Source organism: Ursus maritimus, unplaced genomic scaffold (assembly GCF_017311325.1).
Source record: "Ursus maritimus isolate PB19 unplaced genomic scaffold, ASM1731132v1 scaffold_26, whole genome shotgun sequence".
Lineage (NCBI taxonomy): Eukaryota > Metazoa > Chordata > Mammalia > Carnivora > Ursidae > Ursus > Ursus maritimus.
The window spans coordinates 6737555-6761251 of NW_024425119.1; the positions used below are offsets into that span (position 1 = coordinate 6737555).

Below are 23697 nucleotides of genomic sequence, written 5' to 3' on the forward strand. Positions count from 1 at the left end.
ACTCTTACACTTAAGGTAAATAGATTTTTGATGAGGGTGTCAATATAATTCAATGGGGAAAACAGTCTTTCAACAAATGGTCCTAGGACAATTGAATATCCACATGCAAAAAAAAAAAAGAATTTGGACCCCTTAGTTATATCATAAAGAAAAATTAACTCAAAATGGATCATGCACCTAAAAGGTAAGTGTTAACCTCATAATCTCTTAGAAGAAAACCTAGGAGTCTGTCTCTATGACACTGAACTAAGAATGGTTTCTTAGATATGACACAAAAGCACAAGTGACAAAAGGAAATACATACAAGTTGAATTATGACAAAAAACTTTTGTGCTTTGAATTATATCAATAAAATGAAAAAAATCCATAGAATGGGAGAAAATATTTGTAAATCATACCATACAAGGGATTGGTATTCAGACTATGTAAATAACTCTTATAACACAATCATAAAAATACAATTTAAAAAATGGGCTGGGCAAAGAATCTGAATAGGCATTTTTCCAAAGAAGGCGCATAAATAGCCAATAAGCACACGAAAAAATGTTCAACATCATTAGTCATTAGGGATATACTAAAGAGAACCACAGTGAAATACCACTTCACACAACTAGGATGGATAAAATAAAAAAGAAAGAAGGAAGTGTTGCTGAAATGTGGAGAAATCAGAGCCCTCATACATTAGTTAGAATGTAAAATGGGGGGCGCCTGAGTTAAGCATCCGACTCTTGGTTTCAGCTCAGGTCATGATCTCAGGCTCCTGAGATTAAGCCTAACATCAGGACCTGTGCTCAGCGGGGAGTCTGCTTCAGATTCCCGCCCTCCTTCACCCTCTGCCCCTGCCCACCACCCCCATGCACACACTTGCACACTGGTGTGCTCTCTCACTCTCTAAAGTAAATACATAAACCTTTAAAAAATAATAATGTAAAATGGTATGTTACTTTCGGAAATAGTATGGCAGTTCTTCAAAATGTTAAATATGCAGCTACCACGAGACCCAGTAATTCCACTCTTACGTATATATCCAAGAGAAATGAAAACACACATCCATACAAAAACTTGTAGACAAATATTCATAGTACCGTTATTCGTAACAGCCAAAAAGTGGAAGCCATGCAGATGTCCATCAAGTGATAAATGAGGTATATTCCCAACAAGGAACGTTATTTGGCAATAAAAAAGCACTAAGTACTGATGTAGCTAAAACATGGATGAATCATGAGAACATTTTGCCAAGTGAAAGAAGCTAAATACCACATTTTGCATGCTTCCACGGACATGAAAGTTCAGAATAAGCAAATCCATAGAAACAAAAAGTAAATAGTTGTTTCCCAGAGCTTGGTAACTACTGGGTAGAGGGTTTCTTTTTGGGGTGATAAAAATATTTTAAACTTAGATGGTGGAAATGGCTGCATAAATCTGCAAATATACAAAAACTAATGAGTTGTAGACTTTAAATGGGTGAATTTTACAGTCTGAGAACTAAATCTCAATAAAGATGTTTTTAAAAATGGGCTAGGTATCTTCAAACTTAAAAAAAAAAAAGAGAGCAATGGGCCTTGGGGATAAGGTGAAGTTGAGTTTGACTACCAGCTTCCCAAGTTATGTGGTCTTTGCCAAATCCCCATACCGCTCTGGGTCTCAATAAATGGTAGCTAATCATCCAAAAGGAAGGAAGTAAGGAGAGGTAGGGATGTGCAGCCTGAAGGTCACGGTGAAGGCAGAGCCAAGATGATCCTCTGGGATGAATGACGCATATCCAAGACAACCAGCAGACTTTGGGACTTAGTCCCTCTCTATTTCCCAGCAGAAGGTGCCTTTCCTAAATAGCCCACACACGAGGGTGCCCCCAGAGCCATGTTATGCCGTGGGCATTGACCTCGACTCTTCCTACAGGCAAGAGCAACATCCCTCCCAACAGACAGTAACATGTGCCCCTCCTGTCATCTCCCACCTTTGGCTAGATTTACAGCAAGAACAGAACATTTACAATATTAACAGAATGGAGGGAGGACAAGAAGGATGTTGACAATCAAATTCCAGGCCATTTTCACCTTGCACTGCTCATCTGGGAAGGTCATTTTCTCCCCAATGCCCATAAGACATTAGAGGCTTTGAGCTTTGCATTCTCGACAGTGTAATGGAAATAGATGTTGAATGTTAAAACATAAACATATGTATCATTCATAATGCATTCAGATGTTTTTCAATTATTCATGGTTCCTGAAAGTTATGTGACCTATCATGCATATACATCCAAGCAAAGTTTATATTAGAACCACAGCCTCAATGTACGCAATTCCAGCTCCTTGGCATTCCCGTCTATGGAATTAAAATTAAATGAGTCAGTGGTCAATAAAAGTTACATGTGATTTCCATAAAATTATCCATTGTATATCGCTCTGGGGTGGAGAAAGAAGGTTGCCTGGAGTTGCCGAAGCTGACAGAACACAGAATGCTTGCTTTCTGATGAGGGTGGTGGTGATGATTAGACTTCGCTAAGAATGAATTCATTATTTCCCCAAATAATTGGTGGTCTTGGACTTACTTTTCGTCTAGGAAAAAGAATAACTCAGAGGGCCACCCTCTTTCTCTTCTAAGTCCTGTTGCCTTTAAAAAAAAAGAGAGAGAGAGAGAGAGAGGGAGAGAGAAAGAAGAAAAAAACCCAGTGTTCTGGGCTCAAAAACACCACATTCTTCTGTTTTGGTGCTTGAATAAATTTGCATGTTAACATGAATGGTTCCAACTTTAAGAATGTAAAATTAAATGAAATTTGAATTCAAATCCAAGATGGAGAAAAGACACATGCAAAAACAACAGATTTCCAATCTTGTTGATTTTTTTCAGGAGCCAGATTAGGAAAGACATAAACACACACACACACACACACACACACACACACACACACACACGGTTTCAAAGCAGGGTGGCGCTCAGAGGAGACAGGCGGTGCCAAAGAGGAGCCCCCACCCCGTACCCCTGGCTCACACACACTATGAGTATTTACAGATCACAGCACAGATTCTGAAGCTGTTTTAATGTCTGAATGCCACCCTAAAACTCAGAAATAGGACTCAGAAGACACGTTCACCATCACATTCCTACTTGTGAAGGCCCACCCAGACAAAATGAAATCTAAGGAACACTCTATGAGTAGCTCCAGTGAGCACAGGCACAAATTTGCCTCTGTCAACCCGAAGAGCCATTTCCTGCTTGGACTTCTTCACTGCACTGGAAGGGCAGTATCACGTAGTGGTTAGAGACACCGATTGCCAGAGATGGACCGGGGCTGGAATCCCAGATCCACACACCATTTACGGGCTGGGTGACCTCTGGCAACTGACTTAAGCTACGAACGTAACTTTTTTCATTAGTTTTCATTTACCTAACAAGAGTGCCAGCCTCCTAAATTTATTGTGAGAATAAAATAACATAATGCACTGAGAATGGCACCTAGCCTGGAGCAAGCTGACGAGGGTTAGCTGCCATTGTGTGAGTTGGTATGGTGGTAGTTATCATTATCAGATAGTCAGGTGATGGAATCTGGAATAATCGGGCCAAAAACTATTTCTTTCTTCTCCAACCTACTCTCCCATTTTGCCCAGACACTGCCACCCAAGAAAGAGAGATAAATCAAGTCATGGCAAAACCCTGCTCCCCATGAGCTCTGGGTGCAGGTCAACGAGAAGTGTCGTGAATCACTCCTTCCTGTCGCATTCCCGTCAACCCCTTCTTCCTGCCCAGTCTCTGTCCGTGAAGGCGCTCCAAATGAAATGACAACAGGATCTTAAGAAATAAAGAAGACAGCGGGCAGCAAGGGCCAGCATCTTACCTCATCTTCATTCTCAGTCATATCAGTACCCAATTTCTGGACAACCGACTTGCCACTCGCCTTCAACATTTTCTCTCGAACTTTGGTTTCATACTCAGGCCGGGAGTGTTCCTAAAACCCAAGAGTCAATGCGTAGTTAGTAAAAAGGCAGAAGAGGGACCCTGGCCTGTGGGTTATAACCAGACACCATAAGTACAATAAAGTCAGGACTTAGGATCAAATGCTATTAGACATGAACTGTCACGCCACACATGGTCACAAGGAGTCTAGACCAGGAACACAATGTGGGGGAGAGAGAGGGGACACATAACAGTTGTTAACACACTGACAACCAAACCTGGGCACGTTCCTGGGGATGGCGCCAGTGTTGAGAAAGGAGAGAGGAAACGTTAACAGGGCAACTGACACAAACAGAAGCATCTGGTCATCCTACTAACTATTCTCATACCTCAAACTTTAAGTTTCAATGAGCCAAATCCCAGCTAGAGAAACAGATGTGCCCCACAGCTGGGAATTGGGGCAACGACAAAACTTCTTCCTGCTCCATTATTCTGCAAGCTAAAATGGCGACCAATAAACATCAAAGTTAAAGATGGCCACAGGGAATCTTAAAACTCACTTGCCTAAACCTGTTTCCTGTACAGCCTAGGTGAGTAACTCATTGGCAAGTACACCAATGCTCAAGAGATATCGCTGAGCCATTCAGCAATACAAACCTGAATAGTGAGTCACCAGGCATGGGAAAGAGCACCTAACTAATCAAGAGGACTATGGTCAAATCAATGCAGATGCTGAAGCAGGAAGATGCATGACTTACTTCAAAGAGAATTTAACAGTGAACACCTGGCCTCGTTGGCAGGTCTCCCCTGCAGCGTCCAAGGATGAATATCTACAGGTGTGAGGACTTCATGTTCCCGCATCATTTATCGATACCTCCTAGGCAAGGATTCAGGCACTGGCTCACAGTTGACTCAGAGGACACACGTTTCCTTACCACTGCTCACACAGCAGAGATTCCAAAAGCCAACAAGCCAGGCTCCTGAACAGTCTTTGGCTTTCCCAGGACATGCCATGACATTGGAGAGGAGAAACCATGCCCGTGGCTTATAAACATCACCAATACAACAGGAGGTGATGCTATCCAAGGGTTTTGAGACATCCCGTCACTACCGATCTCCAAAGCTGCATCAGCCTCATTGCTTCCACGTCTTCTCTGCTGTGGCATACCTGGTAGAGTCTCCTCCCTCTCGAATAGCCTAGAATTTTATAGCTAATACCACCCGCAGTTCTCAATTATGTATTTTTCTTTTATTATTTCCTAGCTGTTTTGCATGTGAGTCTTTTTATGTTTTTTATACTAATCTTATTTTGTATTTCTCACAGTAATCAGCACCATGTGGAGCACCCAGAAACCTCGACATGCTTGTGAAACTCACTGATTTTGTCTCTCACCTTCATCCGTTCTCCAACACATCATTTCCCAATTTGTGTACTACAAGAGTTGCAGCTAAAAAGGGATTCCAGGGGTTAAGAGATTGGAAAAGCCCACACAACGTATCACCTGAGCATATTAGATGCTCTGAAAAATTCTACTGTGAAGACACTTGCTTAATGTTTTTAAACCCACCACTTCTTGTAAAAATCCTTTGCCTCCAACAATGATAATCCTACAGGAATACTTTGAGAAATTTGGTTTGAAGTTGTCCTCCATGGCCCCCGAAATCTGGTCAATTTTCATTTATATTATTTCCATGGAAGATTTTCATTTAAAAACTACAGCAGTATCTTTTTGGTGAGTACCATACTGTGGATTCTAAATCCCCTCAATCTAGAGTTGTTTCTACCTTTCATACCCTGCAAAGGGGCTGAGGAACATTCCCTGACTGACCAGGAGGCTGCTCTTGACCTGCCTCTGACTTTTCGAAGAAATGCCATGACATCTAGATGTGTCCACGCATCCCTCTAGATGTGGCTGGCCCACCCCGCCCCACGCGGGGCCCCCACTCAGAACCCCTCATCTGTTTAGAACAAGCTGAGCGTTCTCGGCACATACACAGCAGTCCAAGACTCTCGAAGCAGAGTCCAGCTGAAGCAGGTCAGATAAGGATCTCTCTGTTTGTGGCCAAGAAGGTCGGGTGGGGTTACAGAATTCCTCAAAGGCAGGGAGCTGGAAAACTGAGCTCCTGGCCTGAGCAGAATCCAGCCCCCGTGTGGGCTGCTCCAGGGCACCCAGCCACGGGCCAGTCCTCCTTATCCCGGCTGTTTCTCCTACACAGCCTCTCTGCATTGAGGGTCTGATGCAAAATCGTCACAAATACATAATAACCCCTCCCACCACGACTCTGGGAAATATTTCCCAAAGCTACTTCTACCTGGTTGGTGTCCTCAGGAGCTGGCTGAAGGAAGGCCCCAGGCCAACTCAGGACCAGCCTTCTCTGATCTGAAGAGGTAAATCCAGAGAGACATTCAACAAATGTCTTCATCAAAGAGTTTTTAAACTCCTACTGTGCTGTGCACTCTTTTCCAGGCTCTGAGGCCACAGTGGAGCCTGAGCTTATCTTCAAGCAGAAGAAGGTGACAATAAGCAAACTCACAAACCAGAAACCAGCAGCTAAGGATAAGGACAATAGAAGAAGTAAAACAGGATGGCTGCTTCAGAATGGGGATTCAGGGAAGGCCAGTCTGAGGAACGTAATGTTTGGCTGGGATGGAAAAGCCAAGAAAGGATAGGCCCCATGGAGACTGGAACATTCTAGGCAGAGGGAACAGCCAGTGCAAAGACTAGAATGAGCTGGGGGAGAGAATGAAGGTCTATGTGGCTGGAAGTTCTGAGCAAGGAGGAGAATGATACGTACTGAGGTCAGAAAGGGAGGTAGAGGATCTTGCTTCCTATGTGATAAGACGCCATGTAGGACACCTAAAGCTTGATATCATGACAAGGGGTGGGAGAAAGATGGAGGGGAGGACATCTGTGTTCAGACAAGGCCACACTCTAGGAGGAACACCTGGGGCCTGACTGACAGAAGCTAATCAGGCAAGTGAGGCCCACTGAGCTGAAGATTATCCCTCTTCAGAGCGAAAGACTCTTGAGGTCTGGCAGGCTTCCCTTCAGCAAGAACAGAATCCAAAGGGTCCTTTACCAAATCCCTCGAGGTAGCCCTCCCGGTTCCACATGAAGGCCCCCTTAGACAGGGTCCACACTGAACCAGGAAGGTGAGCTTGGATTTGGTTGTTCATGTCCTTCCCTGCCCTGAAACAAAACTATCTCCAGGCTCCTTCCACTTCTCCTTGATTTACAACCTGGACTTGAGGCACTCCACTCGTTCAACCCTTCCTGGCATGGCCCACATGGTGGAAGCACCCTGGGTGGGGAAGACAGAGGACAAATGAGTTTTGGTCTGTGTGAGTTACCACTCTCCTCCCCGCTGAGGAGGTGCTTCCTGGTGAAGGCCACAGAGGAACACGATGTCTTGGGGCTACAGACAGCTGGCCCCAGGAAGAGTCCTGATACCTGGAGACAGTATCTGGTTACAGCAGAAAAAACTTCTAATCATAACCTCCAAGGGCCCCTGCCTCCCTCTCCCCAGTGCCCAGTCATACCTCCTGCTCCTCACCTGAATGCAGGTTAAACCTGCCCACAAACTTCAGAGAAGTCTTAGGACTCTTGTAAAGTCATAAATACCTTCCTATCCTGCCCTCCATGCCTTCCCATGACCTACAGGAGACAGACCAGCCATCAGGAAGCCCCCTGTCCTAGCTGCATGCCTGTATTTCCTGCTTTGTCCACCACTGCATCCCCAAACCCGTTCCTGCAGCCAACTACCCTTACCAGACATCTCACTTTTCTGATATACTCCCCAACTTCCCCAGATCAAGACTTCTGCTTGCTGTTTCCTTCTGTGCGTACACTTCGTCTCTTTGCTACCCAGTGACATGGGACCAGTTTTCGAAACTCTGATTTAAAAAAATGCATTTCGGGGCGCCTGGGTGGCTCAGTCGTTAAGCGTCTGCCTTCAGCTCAGGGCGTGATCCCAGCGTTCTGGGATCGAGGCCCGCATCAGGCTCCTCCACTGGAAGCCTGCTTCTTCCTCTCCCACTCCCCCTGCTTGTGTTCCCTCTGTCACTGACTGTCTCTATCTCTGTCAAATAAATAAATAAAATCTTTAAAAAAATGCATTTCTTCTTCTTCTGGCTACATTAGCTAGAAGAAATTTCTCTCACATACGCGCCATCGTATTCTAAATATTTAGAGACCAGAAAGCACTCTAGCTGAATGTAATCCTTTGGAGATGTTCAGAGACTGCCTGACAAAATTTCACACTCCATACTAAAACCTGGTCCATAGTAGGTGCCTAATGCATATGTTCAGATTGAACTGAATTTAAAGTGTGTTTGATAACCTAGTCTGAAATATAAATACATTAAAGGAAAACACAAGGCTGTCCTCCCTTCATCTCAACCATGCCTGGCCCTGGGCTTGCACATGCAGGGCACACCAACCATGCTGTAGAAGCAAGCCACCTTGCAGTAACATCACCCATCAGGACTGACCAGAGCCCATGAGGAACATCTCCTTGTGCCACAGGTAAACCAGTCTTGGCCAGCGCACTTCCAGCCTGCACACGAGCTCCTGAAATCATGTACCATCCATTACTTACCCCTGATCTCTGGGTTAATCAGAAAACAGGAAACCTGGTTCCAGAAACAAAATGGATTGTCCTGCCACCCCGGCCAGGGGCCTGTGACTGAGATTCTTGAGGGCATCGAGTCATAACTGATGGCTTGTGTGTGTGTGTTTACACCTCCTTCCTAGCAGAGACTTGCTGGCTTCCTCAGCTCTCCTTAGCAGACACACTCAGCTTGTGTCTGGCCCCATGCAGGCACTGATGTCAAGATGTGTCTTCTTCTCTTCTTGGGAGACACACTAAGCCCTGCATTAGGAGAGCGAGAGCGCCCACTTCCCCACATGTGGCCACCACTCCCTTGTCTCTCTCTCTCTCTCTGCTGAAGCAAATGGAACCCATAGGACAAGGATGTCCCAACAAGATCACCCCCCACAGTCCCACTTCTACAGCTCTTTCCACTGGAAGCACTCATTTGGCTATTAATTCCCAAGAAATGCAATTGGCCTTCATTATTCTCTGATGCTTGTCTTCCTAATTTCTCTCCTCCCTGAAGGTAGAATCCACGTGGATGTTCTCTGATCTGCCACGGAACCCATGATACCGTGGGTCACCAGGCATATGTTTAATTACAGGACTGGAACACAGTTAGCACATGCACTCAAAGCATGGGGATGGAATGCCCACCTGCTCAATTAGAGCATCAGGGAGAAGAAATGACATCATGTGACAGACATGTGAAGCCACGCAGGCTTGAGAACAAGACTAAATTGGGGATTTCCTTGTTTGGTCATAAAACATCAGGGCCACAAAGTCAGCAATCCCAAGTCTAAAGCGAGGCACATCAGTTACTGTGGGAGAACACAGAAAAGGCATGCTTTCCGTGTAGCCACCATAATGCTTGTGGCCAGCCTTTGCAAGTGGGTACTCAGGCAAATGCAAGCGCCTCCTGGTCTTTCTAGACACTGTCCCCAGTACCTCATCAACAATGTCCACAATATCAGGAGCCCCTGTCCAATATTCTCATCTACTGTTCAGTCAGTGGTAGCATGTGGCATTAGATAAGAACTGGGAGCCACCATGTACACTCTACTCATTGCCAGCTCGCCAACATCAGGGCTGGGGCCCTAGTTCTCATAAGAGCCCAGAGGGAAAGCTGATTTGTTGTCAACCATTAAACATCATCTATCCATAAAACTAGAGAAGAACCTTCTAGAAGAACCTACCCTTTGCCCTTAGCTCATCCTCTAGTTTCACCCATGCTGTACGGGCTTACACTGTAATAGTTCAGTGGTTCTTTCTTCTTCCATAAGCATCAAAGGCAATCAGCATCTGGCATTCACACCTCTCCCTTGACCCTCAGTAGGCTTACAGAGGCATTCTGACAGATGCATGCTCTGGGTTACATGAGAGCGATTCTTACTCTCTGGCTTCATGCACATGAGCACCCATGAAATGGGAGGTAGAAGAATGTTAAGTTGAATCTAAAAGGTAGCACAAAGGCTTTTCCTTTGTGCCATCTCTTTTTCCAGAGAGGGTGCCTACAACGTCAGACTACCCATTAGGTCCAATGTCTTACAGCTCAAAAGAGTGGGGATTTGAACTCTTGACCTCAGTGCATGTCAACATGAGTAAGACCATGGAGCCAGTGACTGGCTGATGTGACAGCAAATGTCAGTGATCCTCTCACTCAAGAAGATCTATCTGCAAGGTGGAACCAAGCAAGGACCCAGAGAAGTATGCAAGGGAACTCACTTCTTCCTCTTCTATACCAGTCAGGTCCCAGAAGTAGCCCAGCCGCATCTGTAATCTCTTCCAGTTTTCGAGAAACATGGTAGCTTAAAAAGAAAGAAAAAATTCTATTAAAGAGTGCATTTTGAATACCCATTGGGTTCACCAGTGGAGGTGGTGATTTCAAATTTCGTACTTCTAGCTGGAACTGCTCAAACTATTCCATGTCCTTGAGAGCCCAATAGATATACGTAAAGGGAGACACACCAGCACACACACATGTGTGCACCTCTCCCCACTTCTAGGTTATGAGAAAAGGACAAACAGTGATCTCAAGAAATGAAGGAAGGATGGAAGGATGAAGAAAACATGAATGGGGGGCACCTGGGTGGCACAGCGGTTAAGCGTCTGCCTTCGGCTCAGGGCGTGATCCCGGCGTTCTGGGATCGAGCCCCACGTCAGGCTCCTCCGCTATGAGCCTGCTTCTCCCTCTCCCACTCCCCCTGCTTGTGTTCCCTCTCTCGCTGGCTGTCTCTATCTCTGTCAAATAAATAAATAAAATCTTAAAAAAAAAAGAAAAGAAAACATGAATGGAAGGGTCTGTAGTCTTTTTTGACAAAGCTCATGTCCCTACACATACATTCTTTCTTCCTGCACCTTCCTCAGAGCTCTCACTCATTTTCTCCCATTTTTCTTTCTGTCTCTAGCATCACTTCCCTTCTCTGGGGCCCAACTATCCTGTCCTGAGGTTATGTTAGAGTCTCCTCATGGTTCCACCTGACGCCACTGTCTCAGCCTTCCAAGCCCTCCTGCCTATGGCTGACGGAGAACTCTCCCCTAACAGACATTCTCTCAGGCCTCCGTTTGACTAGCAAGTGGCTGCTGATTGCCTCCCAGGCCCACATGCCGGTCAGTCTGCCTGCTTCACCAGCAGCCCCTCGAGGGGCCAGCGCAACATGCTCCGGGGAGAACCAACACCCTCCACTCCACAGCCGAGGCTTGTTACACCAGGACTGGGCACCTCATCCAAAGCCTGCTGATGGACCACAGAGATCCTCTCTTTTGAAAACTGGAACTAAGAGACACAAAGAGAAGCAGAACTGGGATGAACCATGCACCTAAAAGGAGAAAGGGCCAGGATTTCCCTGGAGGCCTGGCTTCCTTTCCTTATCTGCATCCAGGAGCTTAATCCTGGCTTTCTACAACACATCTCTCGTTCTTTGAGCAAGCTGGAATAAATGTCCAATCCTGCAAAAGGAACTGGGCCTAAGGTATCTGTAACACACAAAACACTGTTCCAGACAAATTGAGGTAGATTAGGTGAATCTAATGTGGGTTTTGCTCTCAAACTGTTGACAGTCTAAGGGGAGAGACTGTAAATAGCTACAATACAAGGCATGAAGAGATCAGGGCCTTAAGAATGGCACAGTAAAGAGCTGTGGGCAGGCAGCAGAGGGAGTGCAGGCTGCCAGAGAAGTCATCCAAGCTGAGTCTTGAAGAACAATGGCATTTGGGCAGTGAAGAAGGGGCAGAGGGAGGGAGGAAGCCAATACTCCCCCATCTAGACTTTCAATGGCTCCTTATTGTCTAAGTTCTTCTCTCTGGATGGGAGGGACCTTGCATATGTGGCTGGACCCATCTATCTAAATCCGTTCCTTCGGTCTGTCAACACACAACCTCACACCTGCATTGCTGCTAAGGTCACCTCCTCGTTGCCCTCCTCATCCCTGACTCTTACAAACTATCCCGCTCCCCTATGCTGCCCTCCACTGGCTACCCTCCTCCTTTCCTGACCCACTCAGCTGGGGGCACCGTCTCCTCCACACTCCTACTGTCCTTAGGGTCTGGTGCCCTGGAAAGGAAGGGAAGTGACACTCCCTGAAGCCACCCCCGCACCTCGACACAGCCCATGGGAAAAGCCTGGACACCCTTTGCCACGTGTCATGCTACACTGTTGGCTGTGACTCGGGTCTGCCGTGTAGTAACAGGGCCGTAAACGCCCTCAGCTCTTAGCTGCCTGTTTGCCTCGAGCGCAGCACAGAACTAAGCAGAACAAACACCTACAGACTGGCTGAGTGCGCAGCGGCTAAAAGCTCTATTCGTTTTACTTGGCACTACGTTACAGTACACAGATTCGTAGGGTTTCTCCGTTGGATCTGATGCTTTTTCACGTAAGTGCATCCTGACCTCCCAACACGGGCACGGGCCTGGGGATGCTCTTGGAACAAGGTGGGGAGGAGGGCGTCCCTCCTTTTCCTACGCTCTTCTCAGTGCCTGAGGGCTCCACATACAGCAGGCTCCACAGTGCTTCCTGACTTCTGTCTCTATGGAGAAGAGAAGTCAAACCATGGGAACAGATAAGAGGGGCAAAGAAGTCACTGCAGAGGAGTCATGAGGACAAGGGAGGCCCATCATAATGAGGAAGAACAGCCCACGGCTCCTGGTGTGTACACTCTGCCAGGCACTATGCTAAGTGCTCTGCACGCATATCTCATTCTCTTGTGCCAAGAACACTGTGGGGTGGGTATTCCTTCGCCCATCTCACAGATGAGCACGATGATGCCCAAAGGCTAAGAACCTTGCCCCAGGCACCTGGCACCTTGTTAAAGAGTGGTGACTTTCGTTGACACAGAGCTAGATCCACAGTGTCTTGCCAGAGACCCCAGCTGGCAAGGAGTGGGACCAAGACATGCATCTGAGACTGCCTGGCCCTTAACTCAACGCCCTTAACTTCTACTCAGAACAGAGTTCAGAAACCCTGGCCCTTTACTTCCCTTTTCAATAAGGCTTCGCTCGCTTCCAAAGTTTCCTAAATCTGAAGCCGAACCACAGAGGAGCTACGAGCGAGGCCTGAAGACTCCACAGACCCAGGCTCTGCTGACTAGCAACTCTCCGTGTACCCCCACTCTTGCTCCACTGACAGTCTCTCTGCGGAGAACCACTTCTCCCCAGCCTTCCTCCTGGCAGCTTGGGCCCCAGCCCAGGCCCACCCAGCACTGATCATAATAATCGTGGTAATGAGAGGCAGTACTATTATTTTTAATTGTAATTTGCAGGCACTCGTGCCCAGCGGCTCTTGGCTGCTGCAACCAAATACACAATCACATAAAACACAGCAAGGCTGTTAAAAAAACACAACTGAACCCCACGCTATGCCAGGAAGCTCTGACGCATCCCACCCTTCATGCTTTTCCTGTGCTGCCACGTGAGGGGGAGCGAGAGGGGCAGGGGTGGGAGCAGTAAATTATCGCAGATCCCAGGGGGGCGGGAAGCATCTGTTAATTACAGCTATTGAGGAAAGAGAAGAGGTAGTTGTTGGGGCTTGAGAGCGGCCAAGTACCACTGAAAACCGAGTTTCTCTACAACAAGGAATGACACATCCCAGGAAAGTCCATAAGGGATCATGGACCCAGCGTCATTAAGCTTTAGCTACTCAGTCATGGGACTCTCTTAAGACAAATGAATAGGAATTAGGATTGCAGTACATCAAAAACTGAATGTGTATTCCAGGTTCCAAATCAGTTCCGGTGGATTTGGGGGTAATTACGAGATGTCCTGCTTGACAAGGAGACACAGAGCTGCTGCCTAAGACTCCCTAGGCAACAAGCTTCAGCTTCAGCTGGTCCTACTGACCCCTCCTGTGAACAATTCCTGGGCCCCATGGTGACAATTGCCGCCTCCTCCTACTCCCTGCCCCTACTTCTGTGGGCTTGACTACTGCCCATGTGTCTGTGGGCAGTGGCTATTCCACCGGAGAACAGAGAATAGAGTGTCTCCTGGAAATGTTCCTTGGTGGCCTAGTAATATGGCAATCTTTCCAGTCTGGTTCTATCTCCACCCAAGGAGAGGTCCCTACAGGGAACAGAGAAAGCTTGTATTAGTACTCCCAGCACTACAGAGAACAGACCTCTCCCTCGCCCTCCCCCCTCTTCACACTTTCAGGAATGTGTGACTCATGGTCCCACCCTGGCATGACCTCCAGGCCCCATGGAGTCAATGATAATCAAGCACCCTCTACAGTGGGATCATGGCCCTGCCGTTCTGTGATCCAATGGGGAAACTAAGGGCCTGTAGATTCAATGATGAGTAAAAAGTGAAAGTCAGGTGGCTATGTTGACTTTGTTCCTTGTATGATACACGTGGGTGTGTCTTCTTGGAAATGACCAGTTACCACAGGGGTTATTGTTCCAGGTTATTCCATTCCAGTTTGTGAATAGAAGTGTGTGTGTGTGTGTGTGTGTGTGTGTGTGTGTGTGTGTGTGTGTGTGTTTATGGTCAGATGGCTATGGCCCAGAGAAAGTTTATTACCCTAATACTCTGGGGGTAAAGGGAGGAGAAGGAAAATGAAGGAACTATCTGTTCTTTCCTTCACAAATCCCTTTGGTGGAAATACTGAAAACACCACTCTGGCATTAAGTAAAATCTCCACCGTCTGTACTCATGGCATCCTGGAAATTGCCCAGAACCTGGAGTCAGAGATCAGGTTTGGGTTCACTTTTACTACCAGCGAACTCTATGGCCATGGCAGTCACTCCACCACTCTGAGTCTTATAGTGACTATCTATGACTTTACATATCTTAGTAGATGCACCTGGAGTGCCTTATGGGTGTGCTAGGGATTTTCAAACATGCATTGGTTCAAATTTTGAATAAAGCATACATGAGATTAATACAAGATCAACATTCTCTGTGCTTTTAAATATATATATATATATAAAGCCAAGGAGGATATTCCTAGTTCTATTCACACATAGAAGTAAAAGAGAGAAAGCTATTGTTCCTAAAATACTTCCTGAGGTATAAGGACTAAATACTAAAGGACATAAATCAAAGGATATGGGTTTTAGAGCATGGTCACTGTATCCATTTAAAGGTATCACCAAAATAAGCAAGGTTCATTATAACCACTTACCCCACAGAGCCATGAAGATGGAGAAGAACACGGTGGCAGGGTTGTCAAACAGGTGGCTCGCCTTTGCCGTACCACAGGCTGAGCTGAGGTTCCAGTAATCACAGGACTTGTCACACAGGGGACACATGGTGAAGGCATTCTGCTGGTCACACATCTCTTTGCTGCAGTAGAGAGAGGCTGCTGGGTCAAGTGGAGATCAAGCGGGACCTACCCCAAGCAAATCACCCTAAAAACATCTCCCACTTCCAAATCCATCGCTGAGCTGATCAACTCCCAAAGCGAGGTGTGTTAAAGACATTGGAATTGGATTCTTTACCATGAGAGCATTATTCCTGCATTTTTGTCAATGAGGTGGGTAGGCCACTTCTGAGGTACAGATCCCCTGTCACTAGGACTGTCTTAACAGAAAATCAGGGAGCATAGGTCAGAGATGTTGTATGCTGCTTGATGCTTTATAAAGTTCCTTTAAAATGTGCTGCATCTAAGAGGATGGTGGGGAGCACCAACAAGTACGAATCCATCACCTGCCTCAAGTTAGATTTCCCCATCTTCATGCAAGCACAGGCTGTCTTTGAAAAGCCTACTGGCTGCCCCACAAATGTGTGAGAACTGGTCACAAAGAGAAGCAAATACAAGAGTGTAATTGGGTCAACACAAGCTCTTACTTCTCAAGGAGAAGCCATGTGAAGTAGAATGGAGTCAGAGCTGGGTTAGAAGCCCCTTTCTAAGCGCATCAGCTGCACGACCATTAATAGAATGGGGATTATAACCTCAGCCTAAGAATGATCTAAACCATGAAATGGGATTAGGGGGAATGGAAGAATAAGGTAAATTCTTCCAAAGTCTAGGTTCTATGACACTTATTGAGAGAAGCATGAGTCAAATAACCATTAGCTATATTCTAACCTATTCTCAGTATATTTCTATTTAGTGAACTAATGAATATAGTTGAAATGCCATTCACTCTTTAGATGATTAGCTAGATCCAATAAATTCAGGCTCATACGAGTGCTTGCAAATAAGAACCAATGAACCATCAGCCCTAATTGGCTCCCTTAACGTCCCTCCACTCTACATACTGGTAGGAAAATGAATGAACTCATCACTCTGGTGTGTAATATTTCCCTGGGGGAATGGGTAGATGGTTAAGTTCATTGTTTTGGGGAATAGGGTGGAGAACTCAAAATTTCACAAAAATGAAGCATTGGCTGTTCTCACAGAGCATCTGGAGACACAGTCACGGGGAAGCAGGGGGTCCTATACTGAAAACCGCCACTGTGTTTCCTCTGGAAAGAGGCAGCAGAGGACACTACGGAGCATGGCTGATGAGTGGGAGGCCATTGCCAGGGTCAGCCAGCTGGTATCCTATGTGCTATCGCAAGTGATTTGATGAAACCCAGAAGTCAAGGGACGCCTGGGTACAGCTCCCCTTCATGAAGATGAAGCGTTTTCCTGAGGGCTGTCACTATCAAGTCCAGGCTTTCGGGATTGTTTTTAATGAGCTATTAAGCCCAGCAAGGAAAGGCCTTCTCTGTGAGAGAATGGAAACTCAAGGTCTCTGAGAGTAAATCCTCATTCCTCCACTGACTTGCTGCTAAGCTCTCCATTGGCAAGTGTCAATAGCAGTGACTCATTCACAACAGCAATATTAAATAGTAACATCTTAATAGTAAGTTCAGCCATGCTGGCTTCACTTGGGCACGTTCTTATGCGTAACCGGAGAAAAAGGTTTATTCTAAGTCTTTTGGGTCAGACAAGTGTCTGCTGTATCGTTGAGAAGGAGTCACTCCTTTCAGAGAGGAGAGTCCCCTCTTAGAAAACAAATTCACACAGAAAACTGTTGGTCTGTATAAATTATAGTAAGGAGCTGTGCTTTTAAGCCATGTCTCAGAACATATAAGTTCCTTGGTGCTGCCTCAAATATGTGTGTCAGGGATTGTCATTTTGTTGTTTGGGGCTTTTTTTTTTTTTTCTTTTTCACACATAGACTTGGGGGAGGGATAATCCCTAACCAACCTAATCCGAATCAAAACTAGTCAAGGCTAAAAGGTCAGGAATGAAAAAAAGCATTAGCAACCAGCTAACAAAGTGCAAAGCACTTTGAAACATAAGTGGGGCGTCAATTATCGGCTTTACCATGGGAGGACAGTCAACTATCAATCATTTGTACAAAACGGCAGCCACTGTCGCATGGATACTCCCCAAATCATTTCAACTTGAAGTCAGAATGCTTTATACGTATTGGGTCTTTTGTTTGTCTCTTTGATGCAAGCAATTTGAACAGAGTTCTGGAGAAATTCTGCCTCAGGACATTAACATGACTCTGTGCTCTCTGAGAGAGGCTGCCTCTCTAGACGAGGCTGAAAAGGAAGCAGAAAGGTGAGGGAAGCTCAGCTAGAACTGAAGTCACATCTGGGTTATTCACTAGCTGCATAATCCACGGATTTCTAGTTAGAAGCAACTGAGGCTATCAATCGAATGCTATCTTTCTTCAGTCTATCATTTTCTCTAGAAAGCCCAAGAAGGTTGATAAATGGCCTGGCAGTCAGCTGAACCAGGACCCCAAAGTGAGTGGTGTTCTTAAACAGTAACTCATTGCTCATAAGTTAGGTGATACAGGGCTGTGCTTGCACGAAGGGAGAAGGTGCAACATGGGAATTATTCCAGAAATTCAGACACAGCATCTGCTATTCTGGTCTCAGACCAAGGTAACCACTTTTTTCATGATGTTTAGATCAATCAGCTTTTTTTTTTCTTTTTTAGCTTTTTTTTTTTTTTTTTAATGCTCCAGTCTTTCCTACCCATGTAAGCCAATGTCTAATAAATGGAACCAATCCTTTGGTAAGTAGAGAAAAAGTTCTATAGATGTATCACGCACTTATGGAATTATTATTCATAAGTGATATTTGTATTTATATATCAAGGTTGCTAGTAATAAAAGGTACCATTTAAAGTTCCACATAATGTAAATTTTCTGCTTTCGATATTGTCCCAAAGTTATATGAGACAGAACCACTAGAGGAACTTATGAATCATCGAACTTTACATCAAAAACCAGGGATGTACTGTATGGTGACTAACATAATATAATAAAAAATATTATTATAAGAAAAAAAAGAATCATAGGGGAAATTGGATGAAGGGTACGGTGGGCCCCTTTGTACTATCTTCCTATTAATCTATAATGTTTTCAAAATATAATATTTTTTAAAATGATACATAGATAATAAATTCCAGGCTTAATGTCAAAATTAGAAACCTCTAAAGTAATCCCAGGAATGGTACAAGTTTTTAATCATGCTTAGGAGTGGCTGACAGACACAGATCCCGGAAGAGTATGAATTTGTTTAGATTCAGTATTGGGATTTAAAGACTATTCTTTTGTTGATAGGGAGTGGTATTTTATGAGTTTTCATCAACCCCATCGAGCTTAGATTTTTTATGGCTATGTAATTATGATTAAAGAGCAGTTCTTTGTATGAAGCCTAAACTGAATGTTTGCTAGATACCCAAATAAACTAGATTAAATATAAAAAAAAAGAGCAGTTCTTTTAAAAATTTTTCATAATACACTTTAACAAGGAAGATGTAAATAATAGGAAAAAAATTATCACACCCCACCCTGACTCTGAAAAGCCAAAATTTCAGCTTTAAAACAGTCAATTTCAAACTTTTTTGACTGTGACCTACAGTTTAAAAACAATCTTTTCCATCAGATTTCAATATGCCAATACATACATACATACTCTCTCCCTCTCCCATAAACACACTTATATAGCTAAATAAAACATCATGAAACAATACCTATACTTCCTTCTTGTGATGAATACTAACATTGTATTTTATTCTACTCTATCCTATCTTATTCTAGCTCATTTAAAAGATAACCATTCAACTGACTCTGTAACCAATAACGGGTTGCTGTACATAGTTTGTAAAACATTACACACTCTGACAGGTAAAAAGAGACATCTGCAGTGATAATGATCACAGTTCACATCCATATATACCTGCATATACATGAGTGCATGTGTATAGATATATATTTTTCAGTATGTGTAGACCATGGTCATTTCCAGCTACATGGTCCCTGTCGCATGTATTCCCATATGGGGAACCAAGGCACAAGCTCTAAATCCCAGGGTAAATGAGCACACTCATGGCCACCCTCTACCCTGCCACTAGCTCTCTAATGCACAGTGTGGAGTTTTCCAGTTTGGATCAACCTGAGGCCCAGCTCTCTAGGAATCAAACTGGGCAAGAGAAACATGGGAGCCATGTTCTCTGAGAAAGTACCAGGCAAGGTCAGTTGAAACTACTTGGCTGCCAAGGAGGACAGCAGCCTTCTGGGAGACTTCACATCTTACAGGAAAAAGCAAAGACTGTGGAGCAGGAGGCAACTGAGATCAAGTCACAACCCCGACAATTACTAGTTGCTGACGTTGGGCAAGTTATATGACTGCACTTGGCATCAATTTCCCCACCTCTGTTAGGTGAAAATAATACCAATCTAACAGTTTACAACCACGATCTCTACAGGATCAAAGAAACTAGTACACGAGAAACACCCAGCACCACGCCTGGCACAAGGGAGGCACTTGGTAAGTATTAGTTTTTCCTTCATGCTAGATGGCCTGAGGAAGGCAGGACCTCCAGCACATATGTTGTGTGATGGTCCCAGAATGCCCAGTCAAAACACTGGGCAGTTGGTACTGGAGTTTTGCACACAAAAATATCCAAACCCTTGGTTCTTATACCAAGTTATTTAGCTTTATTCTAACTCCTGGTAACACCAACCCCAGTTTCTAATTTACGAGACCATTTCTGTAGATTAACATGGCCACAAGAAGAGCTACCTGGTTCCTGCCATTGGTGAAGCCCTTTCCTCAAAGGAGCCCCCCTCTTGGTCCTTTCTTCAGGATGGTCATTACTTCCTCCATGTAACTACAGTGGACACCGACAGTCTGCCCAGTGTCCTCATCGACCTGGTTACTGAGGGAACATCCTGTTGGTACAGGGTGATCCTGCCCCAAAGCCACGACTGTGGGCCCAAGGCCTCCACCCTAATCCAAAATGAGCCAGTAGGCTTTTTTCATTTGGAACCAATCAAAGAGAAAGCTCTAAGATACAACACCATGAGCTATTAGTAGGAATGTTTACATCCAATAGAGAACATCTGTAGTGAAACAAATACAAGAAAGAACCAGAGATGGGAGATAAACAGGAGTCCCTATTTCCATTGTCCCTTAGGCTAGCCACATGCCTCCCACTGGGTTCCCTGACACACCCCAGAAACCTTATAATAAATTCCCTTTTTTTTTTGCTTCAGCTAGTTCATGTTGCATTTCTACCATTTGCAACTGAAAAAGTATTAAAATACATTAACCATGCTTTGGTTTTCGAGGACAGTGCCAAGAGATGTAAATGCTAAATATAAGTTAAGTGTCTCTTTTGTCACTTGTACTTTATTTCCACATATGCTGATTCTTTCAACAATTATTTATTAATATTCTACCATGTGCCAAACATCGTCTCCTTGAATCCTCACAACAACATCACAAGGTACGTGTGATTATCACTATTTACAGCCAAGGGAAGGAAGACTGGGGAGTGAACTATCCAGTCACACAGCTAATATGTAATGCTGTCCATCCTAAAGGATGCAATTATTTTTTTGTGAGAGAGAGAGAAAAGAGCGAGTGTGAGGAGGGGAGGAGGGGCACCGAGGGAGAGAGAGAGAATCTGAAGCAGGCTCCACACCAAGCATGGAGCTGGACACGGGGCTTGATCTCACAACCCTGAGCTCATGACCTGAGCTAAAATCGAGAGTCAGACACTTAACTGACTAAGCCACCCAGCACTCCAGTATGATATTTTTAAGTGCTTATGTTCTTTGAAGGCTCTTTTCACCATAAGGACCAGCCTTTGTTCCATCTCTTGGCTCTCCAAAAGCCCCACCATGGGGCCTGTCACCTGCCGTTTCTGACTTCCTGAACCAGAAGCCGAGCCCCCCTCAGTTCCAGAGCTGCCTGCTTCTATGGACAGCCTCACAACATTTCACCCCGACAGTGTTGACCGTATCGACATGTGATCGCTACCCAATGCCACTAAACATTTCCCACCTTGGGTCTTAGGGGAAACCAGAGAAAAAAGTCATGAAGTTGAGGGGAAAACATTCTTCTCAGGCCTGGGTTTTTTCAGCAGGTAGAATCTACTTGCCCACATCAGACTCTAGCCCTGGAGAAGAGCTTAAGTAGGAAAGGAAGGGAGCCATCCCCAGCAGGCTCTGAAGCCATTCCCAGACTCTGTAGTTCCCAGATCTGTCTCGGGAGGGAGGTTATGTGTGTGGTAAGGGGAGGAGAGCATAGAGGGTGAGGACTTTGGAAGGAAACCTATGAACTATCCTTGCAACCGGGACGAAACTCCAAAGTACTGCCATGTGGGAACTGAGGCTTTTTCTTTAAAACCGTCTCACCTGGGAATATCTTCCTCGATTGTTGCACATCCATAAAGAAACACGATCACTCCAATTACAGAAGATGGGATGAGGAATGATGTATATGATCCCAGCCAGGCAAAATACAGTCCGATTTTTTCTCCAAAATACTTTCTGAAAAAGAGAGAAAATCACAACACATATTAAGAACAGCATATACTTCTGCCATTTCTGTTTGTTCTAAACCTGACCATGGGTTGGCATAAACAAAAGAGATGGAAGTTAGATGGCGCAAGAGGGACCTCAGCACAAAGAACTGGTCTCTTCCACTATGAAGTACATTCCCTGGGAACCACACACACACACACACACACACACCCCAGGGAATCCTGGCTATTCACGTGAAATAGCCCCAGGAAGGAATCCAGCCCTAACAGCAAACTGAAAATAGGCCATATATTTTGGCATCTTTACCAGACAAACATGAGTAACACATTATCATCTCATTACAGTAACCCACAAAAAATACCTTTCCAGAACTTTTATTCACATAACTTTGTTATGTGAATAAAACTCACAAAGTATCTAGGTGGGCACGTGTACTTACGTACACAAACCATAAAACTCACAAAAATGACTAGAAGCATTTTAGTAAAATACTAGCAATGGTTTATTTAGCTGATGGGATTATGGGTGGTTTTCATTTCTTCTTTACCTTTCTGCATTTTTAAATGCTCTACTTTGTTAATGAATTAATTTTATAATAAAAAAATCCTTTTAAAGAGAAAATTAACAAGGCATTATCTTTTTGATCCCTAGTTCAGGAAGTTAGTAAATTGTCACACTAAGTCTCTAAAAAGGGATTTTTCCTTTAAATAAATATTAGTGACGGACACCTGATGAGAAATATACAAACCACAGAGAAACCGTACATTTTATTTCTCAAGAGGCTATGACATAAAACACAGGAGGGAAATGGGAGTGCAGCCCACTCTTTGATGTGAGGACAAAAGAATAAGACAGTGAACAGAATCTATTTATCCACTACTAAAGGTGCTGCTCCTACCTACGATATAGAAAATGGCAAGAAAATGTGGCTTCCACCCTAACAACAAGAGAAATCCAGATAATCTGTGACATCAAACTTTCCTTGAACCCATCATAGAGTGGAGGCCAAAGGTAATCATGTGAATTGAATTTAAAAAAAGGACAAGCCCCGCCAAGGAAAATGAGGCGTGCGAACACTTTCAGATTTGCAGAGCATGGGAGAAAAAGGCAGTACAAAGACAAAGATATAATCTTATAAACTCCGAAAGGCTGATTATGGTTAGCATGACAGATGAGAATAACTGGGAGCTCCAGATACAAGAGGCGTTTGCAGTCATTCATAAGATTCCAGTCAATGACTGCCGCCTCATAAGGAGGTGGTACTCATAAGGAGGGTACTGGTCAAGGTAGGAAACTGGAAAAGGCCTCTTCAGTTGCAGAGGGGCATGGAAGCACACCCATCTCCCAGGACCATCTCTCATTCAAATCACTGAGTGACAAGGATCAGCAGTCTGCTCTGGGGGAGGGGAAGGAGAGAGGATAATATCCTAGGGTCTATTATACATGTAATTGAAGTCCCAGGAAGATTAAAAGAAAGAAGACAGAAGAAATATCTGAATGGATTATGGCTAAAAAATTTCCCAAAATTAATAAAAAACAACAAAACATAGATCCAAGAACTCCAGAGAACCCCAAACAGAATAAATATAAAAACAAAAACAGAAACCTATACACCTAGACATATCATAATCAAATCTGAAAAACAAAGATAGAAAATCTTTAAATTAAAGCTGGGGTGAGGGTGGTGTTGGGGAGGGGAAGAGAAGGAAGGGAGATTATTATATGCAGAGGAACAAAGGTAAGATTTACAGCCAATTTCTTGGCAGAAACTATGCAAGTCAGAAGATAATAGAGTGACAACCTTAAAGTGTGGAAAGAAAAAAAAAAAACAGTCAACCCAGAATACTATATGAAATAGTGCTCCCATGAGAATAAAACTAGTTCTTCGGAAGCCAAAAACTATCTTAGGTATTACAGAGGTTTTTAGGTCTCCAAAGGGTCACAGAACATAAACAGATATACAGTATATATGTGGTATTAAAATTTCATGGAG

At 44.5% G+C, this 23697-nt stretch overlaps 1 protein-coding gene across 1 annotated transcript in view; it reads right to left on the minus strand.

Moving 5' to 3' along the window:
* ANO2 (anoctamin 2) overlaps positions 1 to 23697 on the minus strand; it is a 318709-nt gene that overhangs the window by 150833 nt on the left and 144179 nt on the right. Inside the window, exons 13-17 of the mRNA XM_040642600.1 lie at positions 21576 to 21710; positions 15101 to 15261; positions 10213 to 10295; positions 4173 to 4184; positions 3836 to 3946 (exon numbers count right to left, since the gene is read on the minus strand). Coding sequence (XP_040498534.1) covers positions 3836 to 3946; positions 4173 to 4184; positions 10213 to 10295; positions 15101 to 15261; positions 21576 to 21710 — 502 coding nt within the window. The remainder of the gene's footprint in view (positions 1 to 3835; positions 3947 to 4172; positions 4185 to 10212; positions 10296 to 15100; positions 15262 to 21575; positions 21711 to 23697) is intronic.